Source organism: Strigops habroptila, chromosome 16 (assembly GCF_004027225.2).
Source record: "Strigops habroptila isolate Jane chromosome 16, bStrHab1.2.pri, whole genome shotgun sequence".
Lineage (NCBI taxonomy): Eukaryota > Metazoa > Chordata > Aves > Psittaciformes > Psittacidae > Strigops > Strigops habroptila.
The window spans coordinates 8,096,558-8,118,069 of NC_044292.2; the positions used below are offsets into that span (position 1 = coordinate 8,096,558).

At 45.5% G+C, this 21,512-nt stretch overlaps 1 protein-coding gene across 1 annotated transcript in view; it reads right to left on the reverse strand.

The window, feature by feature from the left end:
* Nucleotides 1-1,012: 1,012 nt before the first annotated feature.
* Nucleotides 1,013-21,512, reverse strand: part of SKI (SKI proto-oncogene) — a 101,552-nt gene continuing 81,052 nt past the window's right edge. The window contains exons 2-7 of the mRNA XM_030508188.1: nucleotides 13,010-13,135; nucleotides 12,412-12,527; nucleotides 11,660-11,931; nucleotides 10,298-10,599; nucleotides 8,348-8,578; nucleotides 1,013-5,987 (exon numbers count right to left, since the gene is read on the reverse strand). Of these exons, the coding sequence (XP_030364048.1) occupies nucleotides 5,796-5,987; nucleotides 8,348-8,578; nucleotides 10,298-10,599; nucleotides 11,660-11,931; nucleotides 12,412-12,527; nucleotides 13,010-13,135 (1,239 nt within the window). The 3' untranslated portion in view covers nucleotides 1,013-5,795. The remainder of the gene's footprint in view (nucleotides 5,988-8,347; nucleotides 8,579-10,297; nucleotides 10,600-11,659; nucleotides 11,932-12,411; nucleotides 12,528-13,009; nucleotides 13,136-21,512) is intronic.

A 21,512-nucleotide genomic window follows, 5' to 3' on the forward strand; every position in this document is an offset into this window, starting at 1 on the left:
TTCAACAGACGCTTCACTGCAGCTCTAGACTTTCCCCATGAAGCAGTACACATCGCTTCCAATGGAATTCCATTCTCCTTTACCATATCATCATGTGCAGACCTGAAAATGGCTCTGTTTAAATGATACCTTTGAGAGGATTATACCAGGCTGTGTGGGGAACAGCGTGAACAAGGTGCTGGCTTGACTCTCAGCCACAGGTTGTTGGTGCACCTTGGCATATTGAAGGTGGTAAGGTGATATTTTTTTTTTGGGGGGGGGGTGTTTGGTATGCCAAAAAAGCTGAAGCACAGCAGCAAAGCTGAGCTTCCCTCCAACATCTGCGACTGCAATGGTGTTTCTACCTATAGACAAAATGGGGTTTGGTGGTGGGTGTATGTGAGGGTGTGTATATGTGTCCATCAGAGGATGAGTATGTGGACAAGTTCCATGACCTCAAAACCAGACACTGGTCTGCAAGCTACAATGGGTTAGACACTTTATAAGCCTTGGCTTATATGACTTGGCTGCACATGCACTAAAAATCCATCTAGTAGAATTAACATGTACTAACATTTTGTTTCTGTCACCAGCCCTCTGAGGTGGCACACACCACGTGAGGCACTGGGGCAGCACCAGAGGTGGAGGTCGTGCCTGCGCATGTCCAAGCCAGGGACATCACTCATCTCTCACCACGAGGCCACGCCTCCTATCTCACACCTTCCCTTGGGGAGGGTGGCCTGGGTCTCCTTCCGAGCACTGAGGTAAGGCCAGGGCTTGACAGCAGTTGTGGTCACCTCCACTGGTGCTTTGGAGACCTCTCCATGCACAACACGCGCAAGGCCAAGGGCAGTAACCATTGGGTACGTGTGTGCGGGTGTCTAGTTCCTGTGTGTGCATGGGGTTTAACTTCAAATTACAAAACGTTGACCCTTCCAGCAGGTACCTCACCCTCTGTGAGACATGGGCATGCTCTCACCCTGGACAGTTAGCTCCAGCACAGCCAAGCCAAAAACCAAACCACAGCTCCTGATTCTTTTCTGGACAAACAATTTTATTTTAGGTAATGCGTCTATACACTGTACATTCAGTCACTGTGGTATATAAGCATAGCTATTTTCATACATAATCTCATAAAGTCCTTTATTTTACAATATTATCTGCTTTGAGGGGAGGGGATGTGGAAAAGGGGGTGGAAAAGGACTATCAAGGTACACAGCGAAATAGATAAATATGCCAAGCTTTTTTCTTATTTTTTTTTTTTAAATCAGGCATTTATAAACAAGAAAGCATACATTACATACATAAAAATAATTCTAGAATAGTAGAGTAAGTCATAATATTGTCATTAGCAGCAGCATAGGAGAGACCAGGATAACAAAAATGTGCTGAAATGCTATTGGCTATTATAAATGTAAAGATTCATTTTTCTTCAGTTGAAAAAAATGTCATTTCTGTGAGTTCTTTTGATTTAAAAAAAAAAAAACAAAACACCCAACCCAAAACAAAACAACCAAACCAACAAAAAACTTCTTTCTAAAACACATGGACTGATGAGGGGCAGAGGGGGAAGGAACCAACCTTTTGGTAATAAAATACTTTACAGTGAAAACGAAGACAAAGAAAATGCCAATGGTGGAGGAGGGCGAACCCACAGCGGCAGCTTGCAAAAAGGGTTTGTTGTGTTGTTCCTCACAGACAGCAAAGGTTCTTCTCAGTTAAAAACACAACTCAGAAAACAAGACAGCTACCAGGTAAGAAAGAGTTTTGAAAAAGTAAACACCATATACACTTATAATACAACAGTGTAAAATGAAAAAAAGTATTTACATGTTGAATTTACTTTTAACTTTTTCTTTTTTACATTGGCTAGTTCTGTTTGAAAAGCAGAATATTATGTATACGAGTTAGCTGCTCCATAGATATGAATGTTATTGCTGTTGGTTTTTTTTCCCTTCGTTAAGTCTTCTTTCAGTAATAGAAACAATGAGTAATTAAACTGAATATACAAGTATTAAGTAATATATTTTTAAGCAGAGGGAGAGTCAACAGCCTGTGGGAAACACCTCTTCTCCCTGTTAACAACTTCTTAAAGGAAACTAACGAGCAGATGAAAGGCGAAGCTGGGACTTTACAGTTCCGGCCCTCCCAGGCTGGAGTGCGCATGGAATGTGGCAGGACCCAGAGCGAGCCCAAGGACAAGCCCAGCCCTTCCCCGCCAGCGGGTGCTCCCTGAAATTACACACACAACTGCCCACTCCCAGCCGGCCCAAGGAGGGGGGCGCTGAAGATTCCCACCATCTGACAGCCTGTTTCTAGAAGTTAGTGTCTCAGGGGCTGTCTGCTGAGGATGGGAAAACAAACAACATGCTCAGGAATTCTGAATTAGAAACCAATTCCATATTCAGCAGAAATAAATGGTAAAATGTACTTTGGAAAGACAAAATTCCTGAGGGTGGAATTCCTGTACTTCAAACCTCTCCTGCCAGTAAGCTGCTGGTGTGGAACACTTGTTCCCAGTCTTCCGCTTTCAGATTTTAAACCTGAATTTATACAAGTGTTTCTATAGAAAGTTCTCACTCCCAAGAATCAAATGCTATTGAGCCTGAACCTCAACCACGGCGAAGTTCATCTGTCATAGATCATGGAATTACTATAATGCTTGGCAAAAGGAGACAACAGATTTGTAACAATGGTTGTGACTTTAATTTGTAGGCTTCTTTCTTGCTAATCTTAATTATAGAATTGGGAATGGTTTGGGCTGAAGGGACCTTAAAGCTCCTCCAGTTCCAACCCCCTGCCATGGGCAGGGACACCTTCCACTAGAGCAGGTTGCTCCAAGCCCCTGTGTCCAACCTGGCCTTGGACACTGCCAGGCCCATCTGCATGTGAAGCACAGATGCTGGTGGCTGTTTGACAGGACTATTTACTACTGATTGATTGATAAGACCATGCACTGTTCTGGTTTGGGGGGTTATTTATTTACTTATTTATTTATCTAAAAATGCAGAATTCATTAATTTAGGAGCTAAAAGCATCATCTGCAGAGCAGACATTGTGCCAGGGACCGGGTCTGCCGCCTGCACACTCAGAAAGAGCCACCGTGTCCTGTGCAGCAGGTAAGTGGGCCGCTTCCTGGGAAAAGGTGGCGGGAGGTGGGCACAGTGCCAGCTCTTGTCGGGTCACAAGGGGAGAGCAGGTGAAAACCCCACAGGAACCAAATGTAAACCGTGAGGGGTCAGACACACTGGGGGGGACACGTGTCCGCTGTGTAATTTCGTAGCATGGCAGTGAAGCAGAGCATGTGAGTGCTGATCCAGCATCAACTAGAGCTAAAGTTACTCAGTTTCCCTTGAAGAAAGAAGTGAATAATACAGAGCTGGAAATCATAAGGCTGAGAACATTTTTATGCATACTGCATAACAAAATAAACCCTTTACATAAGACAGTAATAATGCCCATTAATGAATATACGTATGGCAGAGATTTTAATTCCATGCATATGATTTAATATCGCAGAAAAAAACATACAAAGAAAAAAAAAAACAAAACCAACAAAACACATTAAAAAAAACACCTGCTTAAGCGTAATCAAAATTCCTTTTGCATTGCACTTTAGAGGAGGAGATCTGCACTAGCCTCAGTCTCCGGCATCCCAAACGCACGAGGGCAGAGCCCCGGATCAACGGGCAGTTTCCCGTCATTTACTTGATGGAACTGTTTCTTGCTCCCAACAGTTTTACATCGTCCCAGTAATTCTACTCCTTTCATATTTCTTCTTTTTTTGTACCTAAAACTTATATATGAACTTCTTTGTTAATGCTCACAGTTATTATAATGGTTACTATAATGGTTTCAAGCAAACAGCTCTTGTTTAAGAAAAAAAAAAATCTCTCTAATGTACTGTAAGTAAATAGGATAATTTCAGGATTGGAAGCCGCTTTCTGTCTACCGGGAAATAATTTGTAAGCTTACAGAGTTTGCAGTAATGTCCAAAAGCAAATAAAGATTACTGGAAATAATGTTTCTTCATTTTGAGTAACTTCTGGGGAGGATGATGCATTGGGGGGGATCTTTTTTTTTCTTTTTTCCTTTTATTCTTTAAGGTCACCAAAGTGTCAGCGTTGCCTCTAAAAGATGCTGAGAGTTAAGACAAGCTGGAAGGCACATCTGCAGCCCCAGATCAACTTGTTCACGTTCCCCTGATGAGCTCGGGTGTGAGAGGTGAGTGTTTAGGGGTGAAAAGAACTTTTCTCTTGTTCAGAAAGCACCAGTGTTCTTTGTTCAGCTCTTCTGGGAGTGTCTCTGCTGCCTCCCAAGCTCAGTGGGACTCAAACCCCGCTGGGGAAGTCGTGTGGGCAGGATTCCACCCTGCGGGATGCTCCTGTGGGTGACGGTGCAAGGTGGCAGCTGGTGGAAAACTGGGCTGATGATTCCTACGCCTGCTCAGTGGGGCAGAACCTGACTGCTCAGCTTGTAAACTTGAGATATATGTGGAACAAAATGCAGAGTAAGATCCTGACAAAGTGCAGTTTAACAAAAAAAAAACAACTAAAAACTGACCACCACCACCCCCTGTGAGGCACGGTGCCGGCAGCCTGCACCTGGACCCCGGGGCTGCGGCTGGGATCCAAAAATTAAAGTAATTTCTCTTTTTAAAAACAAAAAAGTTTTGTTTTTTCAATGATGTAGGCTTATTCACAGCAGCAAACGTTTTCTTTTCTGTAGTATCCGATAATGCGATGTTGCACTCCCCTTGGGCACAGAACTCTGGACTGACAGTTCATAGTAAAAGCAGGTAAATACTGAATTTATGGGAAGATGGTGCAACAGAGGTGAGTTTTCCAGAAAACTGACATAAAGATTTCAGAATGGCTTCAAAACACATTCATCTTTTGCTTTATTTCTCAACTGACTTAACGGATCACCCATTTCCTTCTTTCTTTTCCATAAGCTGAAGTGCTCTTGGATGAAGTGAGTCCTTTGAACACACCAAGTAGTGAGGATGTCTTTAGAAACGATGGCATGATGTCAAACACTGAAGTCTATAAGGCTGAGCTTGTAAGTGTAGCGCGTACTCTTCTCATCCCCCTCCCTCTTTCCAGTCCTGCATCTCCCTTTCTTCTTGTGTTTAGGACAGGAAATGAAGAGAATTCTTCCTAAGTTAAAAATCAAAGCACTCCGAAATTGTCATATACCTGCGTGACGGGATTAAACTGATGGCTTCCGAGGTGGCTGGAAAACTGCTAATGAAATGGCATCATCACCAGAGGGCTTCTGCACTGAGAATCCCCAAACCTATAACAAGTCATTAAAAATTGTGCATCGAAGGTTGTTTTTTGTTTTGCTTTGAAAGGTTCGTTATAAAAATCGCATTATTTTTTTAATACCAAGTCTGTGTAATGAATTATTTTAAATAGCTTATAAGAAAAGTTTGTTTGTTTTTGAATTCCAAAATGTTCCAACAGGCAATAGGGCAACATAAAACCACTGCCCTGTTTGCCTGCGCTGATTTTAGCTGGACGATGCTGCTTGCTTGGAGTTTGCCGGTAGAAAATTTGCTGTGGACTCAAAAGTATTTTGTTTATAAACACTTTGTGTTTTCTAGGCACAGTAAGATGTTGTGCTATATGGATCGGGGAAGAAAGAGGCATCATTCAGTGCTTCAGTTAGAGAAAGTAAAATCTGCCTTCCAACTAGTACGAATCCATATTCAGAGCCCTGTGTGCCACGACACAACTACTCACACATGCACTTACACACGTCCCCCATGCGTCCTCCCTTACTGTGCAGCTCTGGCAGGCTCGAGGGGTGGGTCAGTTCTCGAGGGCGCTTGCTGTGTTTTCGCTGCTGGGGGGTTGACTGCTTGGTTTAGGCCACAGTTGTTCCTGAAGTTCCTTGACTACTTTTTCCAAGTGTTCCCGAGCCTCCCTTTCATGCATCAGGTCAGCTCGGAGCTGCTCCCTGTCGGCCTCTGCGTGCTGGAGCTTGACCTGTAGGTCCTCAATCTGGAGAAAAGCACATTAAGAAACATAATAAACTATTTTAGTATTTGAGTTCCAGTGTGGGTTTGTAGACTTTAACACAGACCAGGAACTTTGCACAAAGGGAGAAGAGTATAAAGCCATGGACTTCCAGCCATACCACTGTCAAAGTCGAGGTGAGGAAGGAATTAATTCCCTTTTCCTTACTTCCTTCCACACACTGCTGTACAGTTATGAAGTGCATCACATGGACTGATCACTGTGGCTGAAGTTTCATAAAGGTGGATGAAAATCAGAACAGTTCAGTGCCTTAATGTAACAAACTCTGGTCACTACTTACCATTCCTACTCTTTCTTCAGGCAGAAAGCAACTCAGCCCAGTAATCAATGAGCTGATTTTGCACAGGTAATTTACTTTCAGTTCTTTTACAATAGTTATTAATATGAGTGACCAGAAACACAGTCTCCCCCATAAAGGCCTGAGGTCTCAGCTGTAGATTTGATGTCCAACAACAGCAACTGCAGTATCCTCTGAGACCCTCTGTATCCCTCAAATGTAAGGAGGTGAGATGGGTGTGGAGGATGTGGGGGTGTGGTGTAGATGGTGAGGGGGGTGTGTGAGCATGGACATGAGGAAGCTGGGACATGGCACGTCCTCTGAATGAACAGAAGCTCTCCAAGCAACAGGGAAAATGCCCAGCCTTTCAGCTTGTAAGTAAGGAAGCTGGATGTTGGAGTGCAGCAACGGGATGGAACAGGCCCCCTAAGGTGTAGTAACTGCTCAGAAATGGATTTCACCCTTCCCATTCTGTACTTACTGGTAACGTAGTTAAAGCTCCAGAAGAGAAGGGTGTAAAGATGGGAAAAGCTGCCCTGGTTTGAAATAGGCAGGTTTAGGCCACAAACAGGTAAGATAAGCAGCTATCAAGGATTGCCACTTAACAGGAAAGGAAAGCACAGACATCTGGGGCTAACCCACCATGTGAAACCCCCCCACCCATCTCTACTGGGATCTCGGTGACAAGAAAAAAGAAAGGCCTAAAGCACAGTGCTGTGCGGTAGGTATTGGCAATTGAGTACTTTGCACTTTTACACATTTACACCCGAGTTTGTTGTGTTACTTCCTCCCCTGCCGCCTGAAGCTCCTCCTCTCACACTGAGCCTGTCTAGAGAATTGTGGTTTCCGCAAAAATAATCAGAAGTGATGAACAAACCCAAGTGACAAACTCCCTGTGTCGCCAAATGCAAGAGGAAAGGATCTAGAAAGCTTTGCTTTAAAATGCCTTACACAACTCCAGAACTGAAGTCATATGGATGGATCTCTTGTAAACATCAGGCTCCTAAGTTACTGGAGGTATTTTTCCACTCAGTTCCATCCAGAAATCTCTAAGGGAGCTGCCAAAGCCCCAGGTCCTGAGGCATTAGTAGTGATGTTTGCCCCAGTAGTAGAGGTGTTTGCCCTGGCACAGCACTGGCAGGGCTTTGCTGTGTCCTCGTGCTGCTTTAAAAGGACAAACCTATGGACATTCAGCTTTTTGAGATGACTTTAGCCTTTCACATTAGGAAACCTCCTCTATTCCCTCCCAAGGAATGGTCCCACATTACCAGCACTTGCTGGTGCCTTGCCCTGTTTGCTGCCAGGTGGAAGCCGGCTGCCGGTAACACCCAGTGCAGCAGCGCGGCCCAGTTATGTTTAGTCTGGACACCTCTTATCAGTGAGACATCCTGTGATGGCAGGAGGAAGCCCACATCATTTCCTACTGCTGCGCCTGCAGAAGCTCTCCCAGCCCTGGCAGAGCACCACTCCCCTTCCCGCGCCCAGCTGCTGGCTGCTCCTCTGCCTGCGTCCCTCTCTCTTAAAGCGGCCACACCAACTATTTGCAGCTCGTGCTCTGGGTAACAACATGTTCATAAAGCACATGTTCAACAACATGCCTGGTAGAAAAGTTCCTCCAGTAAACATGGTCTGGAGGAGTCCGTTGTTTAACATGAAGTGTGTATGTAGCAGGTAAGCCTGCAAATATGGCATGTGTGTGTATGTGCATTTAAATTCAGGCAAGCCTGCCCCATCCTTCAGAACCCACTGGTTGCAAGTGGAACTGAAATCCTGGCCAGCGTTTGTCCGTCTCTGTAAATGGTGATGCCCAACTGACAAACGTGCTCAGTGCTGGGCAGACATGTAGGACTGACAAGAGGGGACACTGTGTTAGGGCTGTGAGACACTGTGGTGGGGGCAAAGACCTTGCACAGGCAGGAGCTAGGCTTGTCACATCAGATGCAAGAAGGCCATTGGCATTAGGGGACAGACAAACACCTGAGCTACCCGCAGGAAGAGTGAGTTACTTGCTACTAGAATTAGAATACTCCTGGTGCGCAAGTCTTACCTGTGCCGAGTACTTGGCGCGGAGCCTGCCGGCTTCACAGCCCTTGTCGCACACCCGGATCTGCCTGGCTTGTTCCAGTTCCCTCTTCAGTCGTATCCGAGACTCATTCGCTTCCTTCATTTTCTTCTCATTCTCAGCTCGCAGACGTTCAATCTCTTTCCTTAAGTTGCGCTTCGCCTCCGTTGCTTCTCTCAGTTTCTCTTTCTTTGCCACCCGTAGGAACTCCAGCTCCTAGAATACAAAAGCCCTTCACTTGCGAGCACAGACTAAGTCAATGCAAGGGAACAGAAGTGTGCAGGGAGCGACCCAAACCCAGTTCCCATCTTCTGCTGGTTATGACCAAGGCAGCTCATGTCTAAACCTCCTTCTGAACTTTACACACACTCTTCTGCTTTAAATCAACATGAGATCCTGCACTCAAGATACTCTGAATTCTTGGGTTAGAAAAACCTCTACGCTACAGCCACATTTTGCTTTGTCACGCAAAATAGCTGTGACCATCTGTGACTGAATAAAGATGAACTGCAGTTGGAGAGCGCTACGAGCTGCGTGCTCTACGCTTGCTCCAAGTTCCAAACCCACCAACTGCAGTGCCTGCGCTTCAACTGAAGACACTGAAGATCACAGTGTTATGATAAATGCAGTTTGTGAATGCCCTCTGTGTGCAGCAGTGCTGTTCACTACTCACTGAAGGCATCAGGAAGCGGTTGCATTTCACCAAGCCCGCCCCACCCCAAATCCACTTAAGGCAAGTATGAGAAAACCAATGTGTGATCTTTCTAACTCCAGGCAGTTCTGTTGTGCTCCACGTAGCTGGTGCGGAGCTCTGAGTCTCCTGACAACCCACCAATGGATGTCTCTGTCCCAGTATCTGGAAAACTCTGGGCTAAAACCCCTAGCCAAATCAAAACTATGCTTTGCTCTGGAAATTGCCACTCTCACTGTCCAGGTTCTTAATAGAAGCTGTTACCTTGAAATCTCAAATCCAAAAGAGAGCCGTTAATGGAAGTGATAAAGAACCTAAAGCTACAATGATAGAAAGTCCTGAGCTGATAAATGCCGTTGTTAAAAGGCCTCCTAAGCCCAGAAAGGTCTCCAAAGTGCACTAGAAGTCTGTCTCTCAAATGGTTAAATTAGAAACTCAAATTCAGTTTTTCCCCAGAAGCAGCATTTCCGGTGTCAGAGCCACCACTCGCAGCATTGCTCCTGTCAGCGAACACTGCAGTGGGGTCATGGGAAACTCACTCCTTCCCTGTCTCACTTCCCCAGGCAGCCGCAGCCGCTCAGCCCTGCCCCTGCTCCAGACATGCTGCCGGGCCTGGCACTGCTCCCCTCCCACTCCGACAGGCTCAAGGTAATGCCTCAACATTCACTTCATCAACCACCTCCTGTAATTTCTGCTTTACTTTAAGTACAAACTGTGCATTTCGTTTGGATATTTAAAAATCAGCTTTAAATATATATATTACTTATAAGTATTTCGTATGATCACAGCCTGGTTTGGGTTGAAGGGACCTTAAAGCTCATCCAGATCCAACCACCTGCCACAGGAGCAGGTTGCTCCAAGCCCCGTCCAACCTGGCTCTGAAGGCATATCTATTCACTTAACCCAGCCCCTAAAACCCCGATAGTAGGTTCAAGGTTTCTAGTTCAGTGCAATGAGAACAAACTAATCTGTGCTGTGCTCAGAGATTCTTTCAGTGATGGAAAGATGCTGATTTTGGTCCCCAGGGATTAGTGCCCAGGGCAAGAACAGGTGGCAAGCTGAAAATTGTTGGAATGGTTCCTGAAGACTTGGGTTTCCCGGTTGGATTTACAGCAGTACCCCAGTAAAGGCTGTTGCTATTTGGGAAAAATGAGCCAATTCTTTTTCACATGAGCCTGCCTAACGTTCCTACCTGGAAGGGGCCTTGCAGACAGTAGCAAGGGAAAGCAATTTTTCACCCTTACCTGATGCAGACTGCGTTTGGCTTGCAAGGCCGCATTCAGCTTCTCTTCCTGCTTCACTCTCATTTTAACAACTTCATGGAGGAATTTTTCTTTGGCTTCTTTTGTATCCAGGCCGCTGTCCAGGGCCTGCCTTAGGTGCTCCAGCTCTGCTTCCAGCCCGCTGCTGTGAGAGTCGGAATGTGCTGGAACCTCATACGAGCTGCTGACTGCCACCGGGGCCTGCATCCCAGGGGAGCTCATGTCCTTCGCGGAGCTGGATGAGGTGAAGGATGGGGAGGAGAGTGACGATAAGGAGGAAGTGACTGAAAAACAGAAACATCCAAAATTAATACAGAAACGTCCAGTATAACTCGAAATATGCTGCATCCCTGTTGTACAGAGGAGACACTCAATATTCAATGACAAAAAGGGAAGAAAGAAAACACCTGTTCTATACTTTGATGCTTGAAATGTGATGAAAATCAATTTGCTTGAATTGTGACTTTGGAATTTATGTTACAATTTATGTCATGGGTTTGTTTTTTTTTTCTATGGGTGTGAAGAAACAGATTTCTTCAGGGTTCCTACAGGGTCCTGCTGTTTTCAGTGGGTAAATGTCACCTCTTTGCATGTGCCACCTGCCCTGAGCAAGGACCGGACCCGCTGTGAGCAGCAGCACAATTATCTAAGTGACACCCGCATCCTCTTGCCAGAGCCTGCTGTCGGCACACTGTTTAAGAACATTCTGGCTCCTCCTCTATATGCTCAGCTCCGTGGATGTGGTACTGACACTGTGACCATGTTCTTTGTCTGATAGATACAAAACTCTGCTCTGGAATTTTTATGTGCTACTGGTGTGTATCCCACAAAGAGCTCTGACAGAAGCCTCTTGACCAGACATCAACCCATGGGGTTTATGTGAACACCACACACGTTTTGTCTTCTGCACAACACTGACCTGCTTCAATACAATATTCCAGGTCAGTGGACACCTGTGGTTCAAAAATCACAGAATCATTAGAGTTGGAAGCGACCTCTGGAGATCATCTAGTCCATGATGCCCTTCGTCTCCCAGGAAAACACCCCCCAACTTATGTTTTTGGTTTTCAATATTACTTGAGATTGTATTATTACATCTCATTGAGGTATTGGGCTTCCAAAATTCTATTTGAACACAACAGAGGTTGAACAGCTAACTCCTGTGCATTGCTGAGGAAAACCCAGCACAAACAAAACAAAACGGGCTGGAGCACCTCTGCTACGAAGGTGTCCCTGCCCGTGGCAGGGGGTTGGAACTGGATAAGCTTTAGGATTCCTTCAACCCAAACCATTCTGGGATTCTGTGATCCTATGAAAATCCAGGCACACGGAACGGTCACTTACATTCTTCCCTGGTTTCTACTTCAATTTCTGCTTCTGATTCCTTGTCCTCCTCGGGGGCAGGGGCAGGGGCTGCCGTGGTGGCCGCTGCCTCGGGCAGGGCCGTGCTGTCAGCCGCAGGCCTCCTCCTGCGCGGCAGGGCCGTGCTTCCGGGCTCGGTGCTGCGCGGCACTGCCGTGGCACAGGGCGTGCTGCTCACCACCTTCTGCTGCGCCGGGGGCGCGAGCGCCACGTTGGGGGCCACGGCATTCTCGAAGCTCTTGTAGGAGTAGAAACTGGTTTAGAGGGGGAGGCAAAAGAAAATAGTCGTGTCCTGGGCTTTAAATGCTCCCCAATCCACGTGTTACACCAAAACTGCAAGTTACTGGACTGGCAGCGAAGTTCCACTGACTGACACCACCTGAGAGTCTGCCTGTGTTTGCTTAGTGCTTTGCACTCAATTAAACATGGACATGACTTCTCCAGCTCACCATGTTCATAAATTCATAGAAGCAGCCTTCATTGTAGGCTCCTATGGCATGTTCACCTAACAAAACCTATTCAATGAATGCATAAAATCTCAATATTTTTGTTTCCCTTCTGTGAATTAACGCACTGCAGCTGCAAATGCTCTTTAATCCCATATGAGTGGAGTGACCAGCTGAGTTGCAAAGCCACCAGCTAACAGGGCAAGGGAACAAACACACAACAACTTGCTGTCAAATAAACCTCCCTGGCTGCCAGCCCAGGCCTTCCTTCAGGTCACACCTCCTTACCTGTCCCGGATCAAGGCGGGAAGGTGGGTTGAGAGCTCCTTCTCATTTGCTGACACAGCCGGGGACCAGGGCCGGAACGCCGAGAGCCGCTGACGGGGATGAACGCAGCCAATGCTCTGGGAAGAGGGGGAAAGGAAAATCAGTGAATATGAACAATCTCTTCAACTCTAACCCACAACGGACTGCTCGCCATGCTTGTCAGCACACTCTGTTAGCTCTACAGCTTCTCCCCACTGGCTAGGACCTGCTTAGTAGATCCACTGGAAGAAGTTATCTGCACCAGTGTGAAACCTGACAGGTTTTTTCTCTGCCACTAAGTTACATGTAGTTTGCAGGGACCACAAAAGGCTCCTGAATCTTGCAGGATTCTTGGACCTCCAAGGCATGAAGGAATTGCTTCCTTCATGGTCACAATCAAGGTCAGTGAACACTGGAAGATGGTGAGGAAACTGGGAGGACTGAATAACAGTGTTTACTAGGAAAAGGACAAAGAGGTTACGAATTTAGAAAACCTGGGCAAGTTCTTGCTATCCTGGTTTCAGTAGTGATGTTACGTGCTCATTTGATCTCTCTTAATTACAAAATATTCAGTAATCACCTTATTAGATGAGCTGGATAAGGACCGTAACCAACTGGACTGTTTTTCCTTCTCAGTAGAAGCTGGAGATTGGGAAGCAGAGTCATCTATTTTGGGCTTTTTGGAAGCAGGAGGATCTGAGGAGACCTGAAACAAAGACAGGCAGGAAAAATCAAAGTCAGAATTACTCATTTTGCAATCAGCTTAGAAGCAGGTTATAAGGCAAAAGCAAATTTTGTATTTAGAAGAAACGCTGGGGTTTTTTTTCTGCTTTTTAAATATGAGGCCAAACAAAGGGGTGAAAACAAGGGACCGACACAAACAATGACATAAGGTGGCTTCACTCCTTCATTTAAAGTACTCTGATACAAAGTGTGGATGGTGCAGCAGTGATGGGCAGTCAGGTAAGTGAGACATTCACACCATGCTGCAGAGAACTATCAGCCTTCTCTCATTTCTGTATGCAGAAAGGTGAGGTTTAATGTGGCTGCTGAGCTGGAAAGATTATTTTAAACAGAACAGAGCAGACTTTGTTATTCTGTTTGCAGTGGTTGTTATGCCGATGACTTCACTACCCTGCAGCTGCAGTGGATTCTGGGGGTGCTGCCAAGAGCTGCTTTGCCTTTTCCACAAGTGGCTCAGCCTGGCCCATAAATCATTCTCAAGCATAAGAAAGCCCTTTGGCAAACAACCCCCTTCCTTCAACACCGTGAGGGAATAAAATTCCTATAGTCCCAGCGTCGCTTGCAAAAAAATTGGTAACTACTGGTTTAACTGGTGCGCTGAGGACACCAGCGTGAAGCCCTGCCAGGACAAACACGGGGAGGGAGAAGGTTCTGGACCTTACATTGCCTCATGACTAGAAATAATAAGAGAAACATCCACTTCTGTTCACAGCCATTTTCTTTCTTCTCTTCCTTTTTGCAATTCCAAACTCTACCTTCCTGCTACTCGGAAGCGCTCATATTTGCATTAAACTTTTTCATCCTTACACCTCTCTGTGATTTTTGAGGGCAAATAAGTATTTAACCAGGTGGGTCTGTAAAACCCAGGCATGGCAACGTTCCGAGAGCCTGATAGGCTTCAAATCCAGGTCTATTTGCCAGTGAAAGAAAGGATTTTATTTGCCAATGTCTTGTGTCTGAATGTCAGTCCTCTTCAAGGCATCTTAAATTGGGAATTTAAGAGATTGCTTCTCCAAATGACTATTCACTCCTAAAAACTGCAATCTAAGTGACCTTACCTGGAGAGCGCATGAGGGCCTGGAAGCAGAACTGTTCCAATGCGCTTCTCCAGACTCCCAACTGAATTCCAGTAGACCCAACAGCTGTGTAAGCAGAGAAATGCCATCCCTTCTGCACACCTAATGGAGGATTTCTCCTCCATTAGGAGAAATCACAGCCTCAGGTCCATGAGCAGCCAGATGCTTCCACGGAGGCAGTGTGGAGCTACAGCTGGAGCTGGTGACTATCCCACTAAACCCAGTTCACCCAACAGCACCCACCGCTCTCCCCGCCCCTGCAGCCCCATCACCAAGTCTGGAGGTTTTACTACAACATCCCCTGGCGCTCTGGAGCTTTCCATAGGCAGCAGATGAAGAAGAATGACATGGGTGTGTAGATGTGTAGCCCCATGTACAAAATTAGCCCGAGCCAATGTCAAATGCCAGCTTCAATGGATTTGCAGAGGATTCTTTCAGCACAGCTTCAGGCTCCCCGAGGGCTGGCTTGGGAAGGAGCTATGGCACGGTCCCTCCCATCTAACTCGCCTCAGAAAATGCATTTCTAGACTCTTTTAGTAGGACAATGCATTGGAAAAGATTTGTTTTTGCTTTCAGAGATGCTGTCTATGCAGAATTAGTGACAGCATTCGAAAGGTATTTGGCAAGTGACTACTGATCCCAACCCTCTCCACTGGGGATGTGAGCTGTGTGGGGAGGGGGCCAGGAGGAGGGCGGGGAGGAAGGGGGGCTTGGAATGGAGAAGGCAACAGGTGGCAAGACTCAGCATGGGAATGCCGTCCTGTGAGCGGCAGCGCCGGGACATGGCCCTGGGCGAGGGGAGAAGAGCAGTGCCGGCACAGGGAGAGCAATGCCCAGTCACAGGCAGGCTCCAGGGGAGCAGTGCCATAGGGGAGTCTCATTGCGTCTTTAAATAAATCAGGGCCCAGCTTTCCCCACTGTCTCCCCTTCTCTCCCTTTAAATCAAGGCTGGCACCAACCATCAGGAGGGCTCTGAGCACAAAACATTTGAGGAGACCTAACAACCTTCTGTGTGAGGAGTCAGTATTGATCTGGGAACATGAGCTGCTGCTGGGAAAAAAAAGCAGTAAACAAGGCATGGGGAAATGATAGGTGTGCTTCCCCACAACGAGATGGAAATGGGGTGGAAAAGGGGAGAGAAAAGTGAGGTGTGCAGATTGTTCTAATTTCAAACCATCTCCCACTGCAGGACTCTGTACCTCACAGACCAGTGCTGCCTGAAGGGATGAAGCACTTCAGCTGTGCTCCGGAAAGGACTCCTGCCAACAGTGTTTCTGAACTGCTGTAATGGCCACCACTGTTTTTCCTTCCATCCACTGTCCCATTTTGTTTACACACATCATCTCCTGATTGTTCTGGTTTTAAAGCCTGTCCCAGTACAGGTATTTAGGTTCTATTTTAACAATGTAAGAACATAACAGTTCTAGTAGTGTCCCACGTGGTCTATGAAACACCAAGGCACTACGTGTTGCTATTAGTCAAGAAAGGGAGGTTCATCTCCAAAACCCATGGAACAGGAGGCTCCTGACCACAGCCTGTAATCGTTTGGTTAAATATTTGCTCTTCTATATTTCTACCTGTCTGGATATGTCACTGAAAACACTTTTGCCCCCTCCCTCTGCAGAAATACTGTGGCTGTCAAGAACTAAAAAAAAATCCCCCCATACATATCCATAGTAGGTCTTTTGCTTTGTTGCAGCCTTCCAACACTGGAAGAGGCAGAAGCAGGTCTGCTTCCAACTATAGAAAGACACTTAGACGCGGAACAAGACTAGATACTGAACACAAAATCTTCTCTTCACATGACTCATGGATTACATCCCACTCTAGGACAGATTCCAGGCAACAGCATACCCCACTCTGACACTTCCAACCCAGCCACAGCAGCCAGCAAACCCTGGTATTGGCTCAAATCTGGTGAGTTTATTTCATTTCCTCTCTTTGCCAAATAATGAAACACACAAAGTTGCAAAAGAAAGACCGAAAATCTGATGTAACTTTTTTGCCATCCACAGAAGTGACTTACAAAGAACTGGAGCCCAACCCCTGGAAGACTGGAATAAATATTTCTTCATTTCCTATTAATTTTTCCTTCCATTAGAGGCAACTTACTAATTTGTTGTCAAACGGGCTTTACACTGGGCAAAGACACTTTGTTAATACACATCTGCTCCAGTCCACAGATGTAAGAAGCTTCATGACACAAAGTGGGCCCAGAAATGCATCTATTTAAGCTTTTGGACTCTTGTTTTCTGAAACTATTGATTTTTGAGGAAAAACAGACATAGAGAGATTTATAAAGTTATTAAGAAAAGATTTCAGAAGTACATCCCAAAGGGAAATCTGGGCATGTGAACTTGCAGTCAGCCATTTTAAGGCAAACTGAAATCAAGAGGCCCAATTTGGCCTTTAGCCAACCAGGGCCGCACTTGACATGTCAGAGCAAATTTTCCACTTCTACTACGTGTCACAGTCAACAACCATGAGACCAGGAGAAGGAATTTTTGACCCTCTCCTCAGGAAGACAAGTGCTCCTTCCCCACTGTTCCGCACTGTCCACAGGTAGCAGCGCACCAGGGCAGCCTGAATGCTTCTCGTTGTTGTGACATAAAACGGAAAATGAGCCCAGAAAAGTGTCTTGAATGTTAAGATTTGGGAGTGCTCATGGACATAATTCTTATAACCTTGGAAATGTGGATGCCATCCCAGCAGCAATCACAGCATCCTATGCGGTGGCATCTTTAGAAATGAAAGATTTAATGTCCCTAAAAGCTATCAAGCTATCCCAACACAGAGAAATGTATATTTCAGTCTCTTAAAAGATTAATTGGGAAAATACTGTGAGGCTTAAGAATTCAATTTCATATTCCTAATTTAGGCATAAATCACATCTCCATTGAAAACTCCACAGTTAGAAAAGCAGAGCAGGCAAAATTAACAGAAAAGGGGTGTAAATCTATAAATACCATAGTCTCATTTGTTCAAGCCATTGCTCCTGCTGCTGGTCCACGCAGAGCTGAGAGCAGTTACACCCTGAGGAAGGGAGGGGCTTCCTGTCTCAGCTGATACTCCTCTGGGTGTGAAAATTAAGCTGCTTTCTCATTAGAGGCACAAACCACAAGACCAGACGCCAGTCTGATATAAGCAAGGAGAAACCCCAGAGAGAAACTACTTGGGTTCAAAACGTGTCAGACATCAGGAGATAAATACACACTGAAACAGCAAAAGGCTGATAGCACATCATACAGCTCACATCAACTGTGCTGCAGTGAGACCAAACCAGTGACTCCACTGGGCTGTTACTTACCTGGAGAAGGCTCCAGGGAGACCTTGTAACAGTCTTCCAATACCTAAAGGGGCTACAAGAAACCTGGAGAGGGGCTTTGGACAAGGGCCTGTAGGGACAGGACAAGGGGAATGGCTTTAACCTGCCAGAGGGGAGACTGAGATGAGCTCTGAAGCAGAAGCTCTTCCCTGTGAGGGTGCTGAGGCGCTGGCACAGGGTGCCCAGAAAAGCTGTGGCTGCCCCATCCCTGGCAGTGTTCAAGGCCAGGTTGGACACAGGGGCTTGGAGCAACCTGCTCTAGCGGAAGGTGTCCCTGCCCGTGGCAGGGGGTTGGAGCTGGAGGAGCTTTAAGGTCCCTTCAACCCAAACCAGTCTGGGATTCTATGATTGATTCTATGGTTATTTAATACATTTTTCCTGTTAAAATCTGTCATCTGACCATCTCAGCTCACATTCACTCATTTACTCCAAGGGAATCTGGAATGTAGCGAACTCCTAAACCAGCAACTGTCCTACAGAGAGGGGTAAAGGTGCAAGACCCAACGAGCGATGAACAACATCTGCCATGAACCACAGGCCATGGAGACGCTGAGACTACCCAAATGCCTGTTCTCAATGAAACTTTCCTTCTTAGGTAAACTGCAGAGGAAAGATGGTTTTGTAGAGGACACGGGGTGGAACACAAACAGAAAAGAGCTTGTGACTCTGATCCTAAGCAAATCATTTCCACTACCCTCCCCTGGGAAACCGACACTAATTCTGTTCTACCTCAAAAGATGTACCAAGACTAAAACCCTCTGACACTACAGATACAGCAGTAAAAATGTTACACAAGTGTCTGAAGATTTTCACCTATTTCAGTGCACCTTTCCAGGCAACTGCTCCATGTTCAGCTATGGGATCCTGCAGTGAAGCATGCGAGCATGCTGCTGGTGCTGCCGCTGTTCACCATCACTGGACAAAGCTTTTAGTACTTATTACTGCCATTACTTACACAACTAGTCAGTAAAATAAACTAAGTATGAGAAGCTCTGAAAGCATCTTTCTACAGGAACTGGTGGCTTTTCTTACTCAGGGATGAAAAGCAAATCTCAGCAACCACCCCAGTCTCTGTATCTCATGCTACTAGCAATGCCTGAAGAGCCCTAGGAGTCTCCACAAAATACCTGCATAGACCTTTGCTAAGGTCAGAGTATATGAGTTCTAGTTAAAGTCAAACTAAACACTACACAATGAGAGGTATCTGCAATGTGGGGAAAAGGGAGGGCCTTTTCGTTTCTGCATCCTTCAAGCCTTCACAAGCATATCAACTGATGGGTAGAACACTTGCTTCCTAAAGGCTCCCTGTGCTGTCCAGGAATGATGAATAAGGTATTGAGGGCTTTATAAGGACTGCACTTCCACATGGATTAAAAAAATAAATATATTCAGGTACAGATTGAAAGCTCTGAAGGGTTGTCTTGATAATAAAAAACGCTAAAAATAATGCTGCTCTACAGAGCTGTAAGAAGATTTACTGCTTGTCTACTGTATATATTTAAAAGAGAAAAAACCTACCACATTGCAGTGTCAGTTCTGGGGAGTGTATGCAGCATTTGTTTTACTTTTCTTTTTTACAATTTTGGTTTCGTTGGGCAGGAGTCCAGACTTTCCATCTTCCCATTTTTCACTGCTCTGGTGGAAGGAGAAGCACTCGTTTTACCCTGTCATTTTGGGATGTGTGATTAAGGGAAGTATTTGCTTTCTATTCTTGCCTTCACAGCACACATGCTGGCTGCCAGTGTGGCCCCCAAGTCTGACCTGTGAGGAATCTTCACAAACCACAGTGGAGAGCGCTTGGGAGAGCACGGGCATGAGAAGGAGCTGTGGAAAATAAACCTCATGGGAATAACCTGCTCTCCCTTCCTCTGGATGAGCCCACAAGGACTCATTTTGTCTCTTCCTGGATCTCCTGGTTGTGTGAAGGCCCCAGTTTACTCCACTGATAGCAGTGTAAATGCAACTTCCCAGCTGGTCTAAGAGAATGCCATGTAAAGAAGCAATGTTTTAGTCACATGGTAGCATAGGAAGTTCATCTTAAGAAATTGGGAACTGAGTTTTATCTTACACCTGTGCAAAATTCTTTAATTTCTATGGAATCACATCAAAAGTTTACAACAGAAGCAGTGAAAAGAGACAGGATTCTTTTAATTCAGACACTATCTCTGTTTAAAGCATATTCCTACAGAATACCCTCTGATGAATTAATTTTGTAAAGGCAAATTCAGATTATTTTCTAGCACACTCTACAGAGCCCCTGGGGTAAGCCATCATCCATCTCCAAAGCTTCTTGGCTAGCATAAACCAAAGAAAATAAAAAGGTTTTCTCTCCTGTCTCAACATTTCTTTTATTCTTTTAGTACAAAAATTTGGCCAGATGACATCTGATGATTGCACTTACCCAAAGCTTGTGCTACCTGGAAAGCTGCACCGAGGAAAAATTGGCTGTTTAATTCCTGATCTCAACAGTTACTCTTTATATCACTGTTCTTCTTGTAAATCTATCATATAAAATTACTCTTTGATGTAGATCTCATCCTATAAGTCCTTAAGTCTCAAAATCTTCTACAAACACTAAGTTTTTAATAGACATTCTTCTAGTCTTAAAATTCTACGAATCTTTAGTAGTTGCTCAACAAAATCAGTATTTCCCACTCAAAGTGATTCTGCTTCTCTGATTCTTCCAGCTGTAAATCCCTCTGCTCCAGGAAAGCACAGGCTGCACAAACCCACCCCGGTGTGATAGGGACTGCATGGATGAGAAAACTGAAATAGCCAGAAACAAAGTCAAAAAAAGTAAAAAAAAAAATAAAAAAAAAAATGAAGAAGTGTCCAGGCCAGGTTGGACACAGGGGCTTGGAGCAACCTGCTCTAGTGGAAGGTGTCCCTGCCCGTGGCAGGGGGTTGGAGCTGGAGGAGCTTTAAGGTTCTTTCCAACCCAAACCATTCTAGGATTATTTGTCATATGATGTACTTGTGTTTTGGCTCTTGGCTGATGAACTGGAAGTCTCTTTTCCATTGGCGAGGAGTCTGTTTTGCCCTTCCAGTGGAAACTAAAAGTTACAGCTTGAAAAGAATTCCCTGCCCTGTGGTTTAAAACAAAACAAAGCAAGTTCAACTCACACTTCGCACTGCAGAGCCAGTGATCAAGACCAGTATCAACCAGGTCAGGTTTCAAATGTTACATAAAAGAACAAGTATTCCCCTCGTGACTTCCACTAACATTGGCTCTCTAGCAGGCATTGTGTTCTTCCCCAGGTACCAACTAATGCACAATGAACTTCCGCACACAGACACCTTATGAAGCCAGGAAAGGGGAAAGGGTGCCCAAACTCATGGAACACAAATTGGCTTTTGCCAAACTCCCCTGTAGTAGCTGGGCAGGCAGCTCCAGGCTCCACACTGCCCAGGGCTGTGTCCTTCCCCAGCTCCTCTTGTGCTTGCAGAGCATCCTGGGGCACAGGATTCAACATTGTGATACAATTAACAAGCTACCAGGCACTCTACCTGTTCTTTTTCATTACATGGAGAGGCACTTGTCAACAGAGACCTTTTTGCTCTTCAGAACATCCTCCTCTTGGGTATATCTGACTTCCAACTCTCTCACTTTGGCATCTTTCCTAAGCACAAGCCATACTGACAGGTTTCATGACTCAAGGTGACACATTATTTTACCACTGCACTTACAAAGTCTCATCCTGCTAGAATCTGGTGTCTTCGCAGCACATCTACTTGGATTTTCCCAGACAATTCCTAGAACTGTGCACGTCTGACACCACACCACCTCCAGTGTAGTTAATAGCAGCAATGGTGAGCTGTCAGGGTGAGATGTCAATACACTGATTATGGATTAATAGTTACAAATCATACTGAGGTCAAAAGTGTAACAGAAACCCCCATGTCCCCGTGAAGGCCTCAGTTATCTACCCCTTATCAAA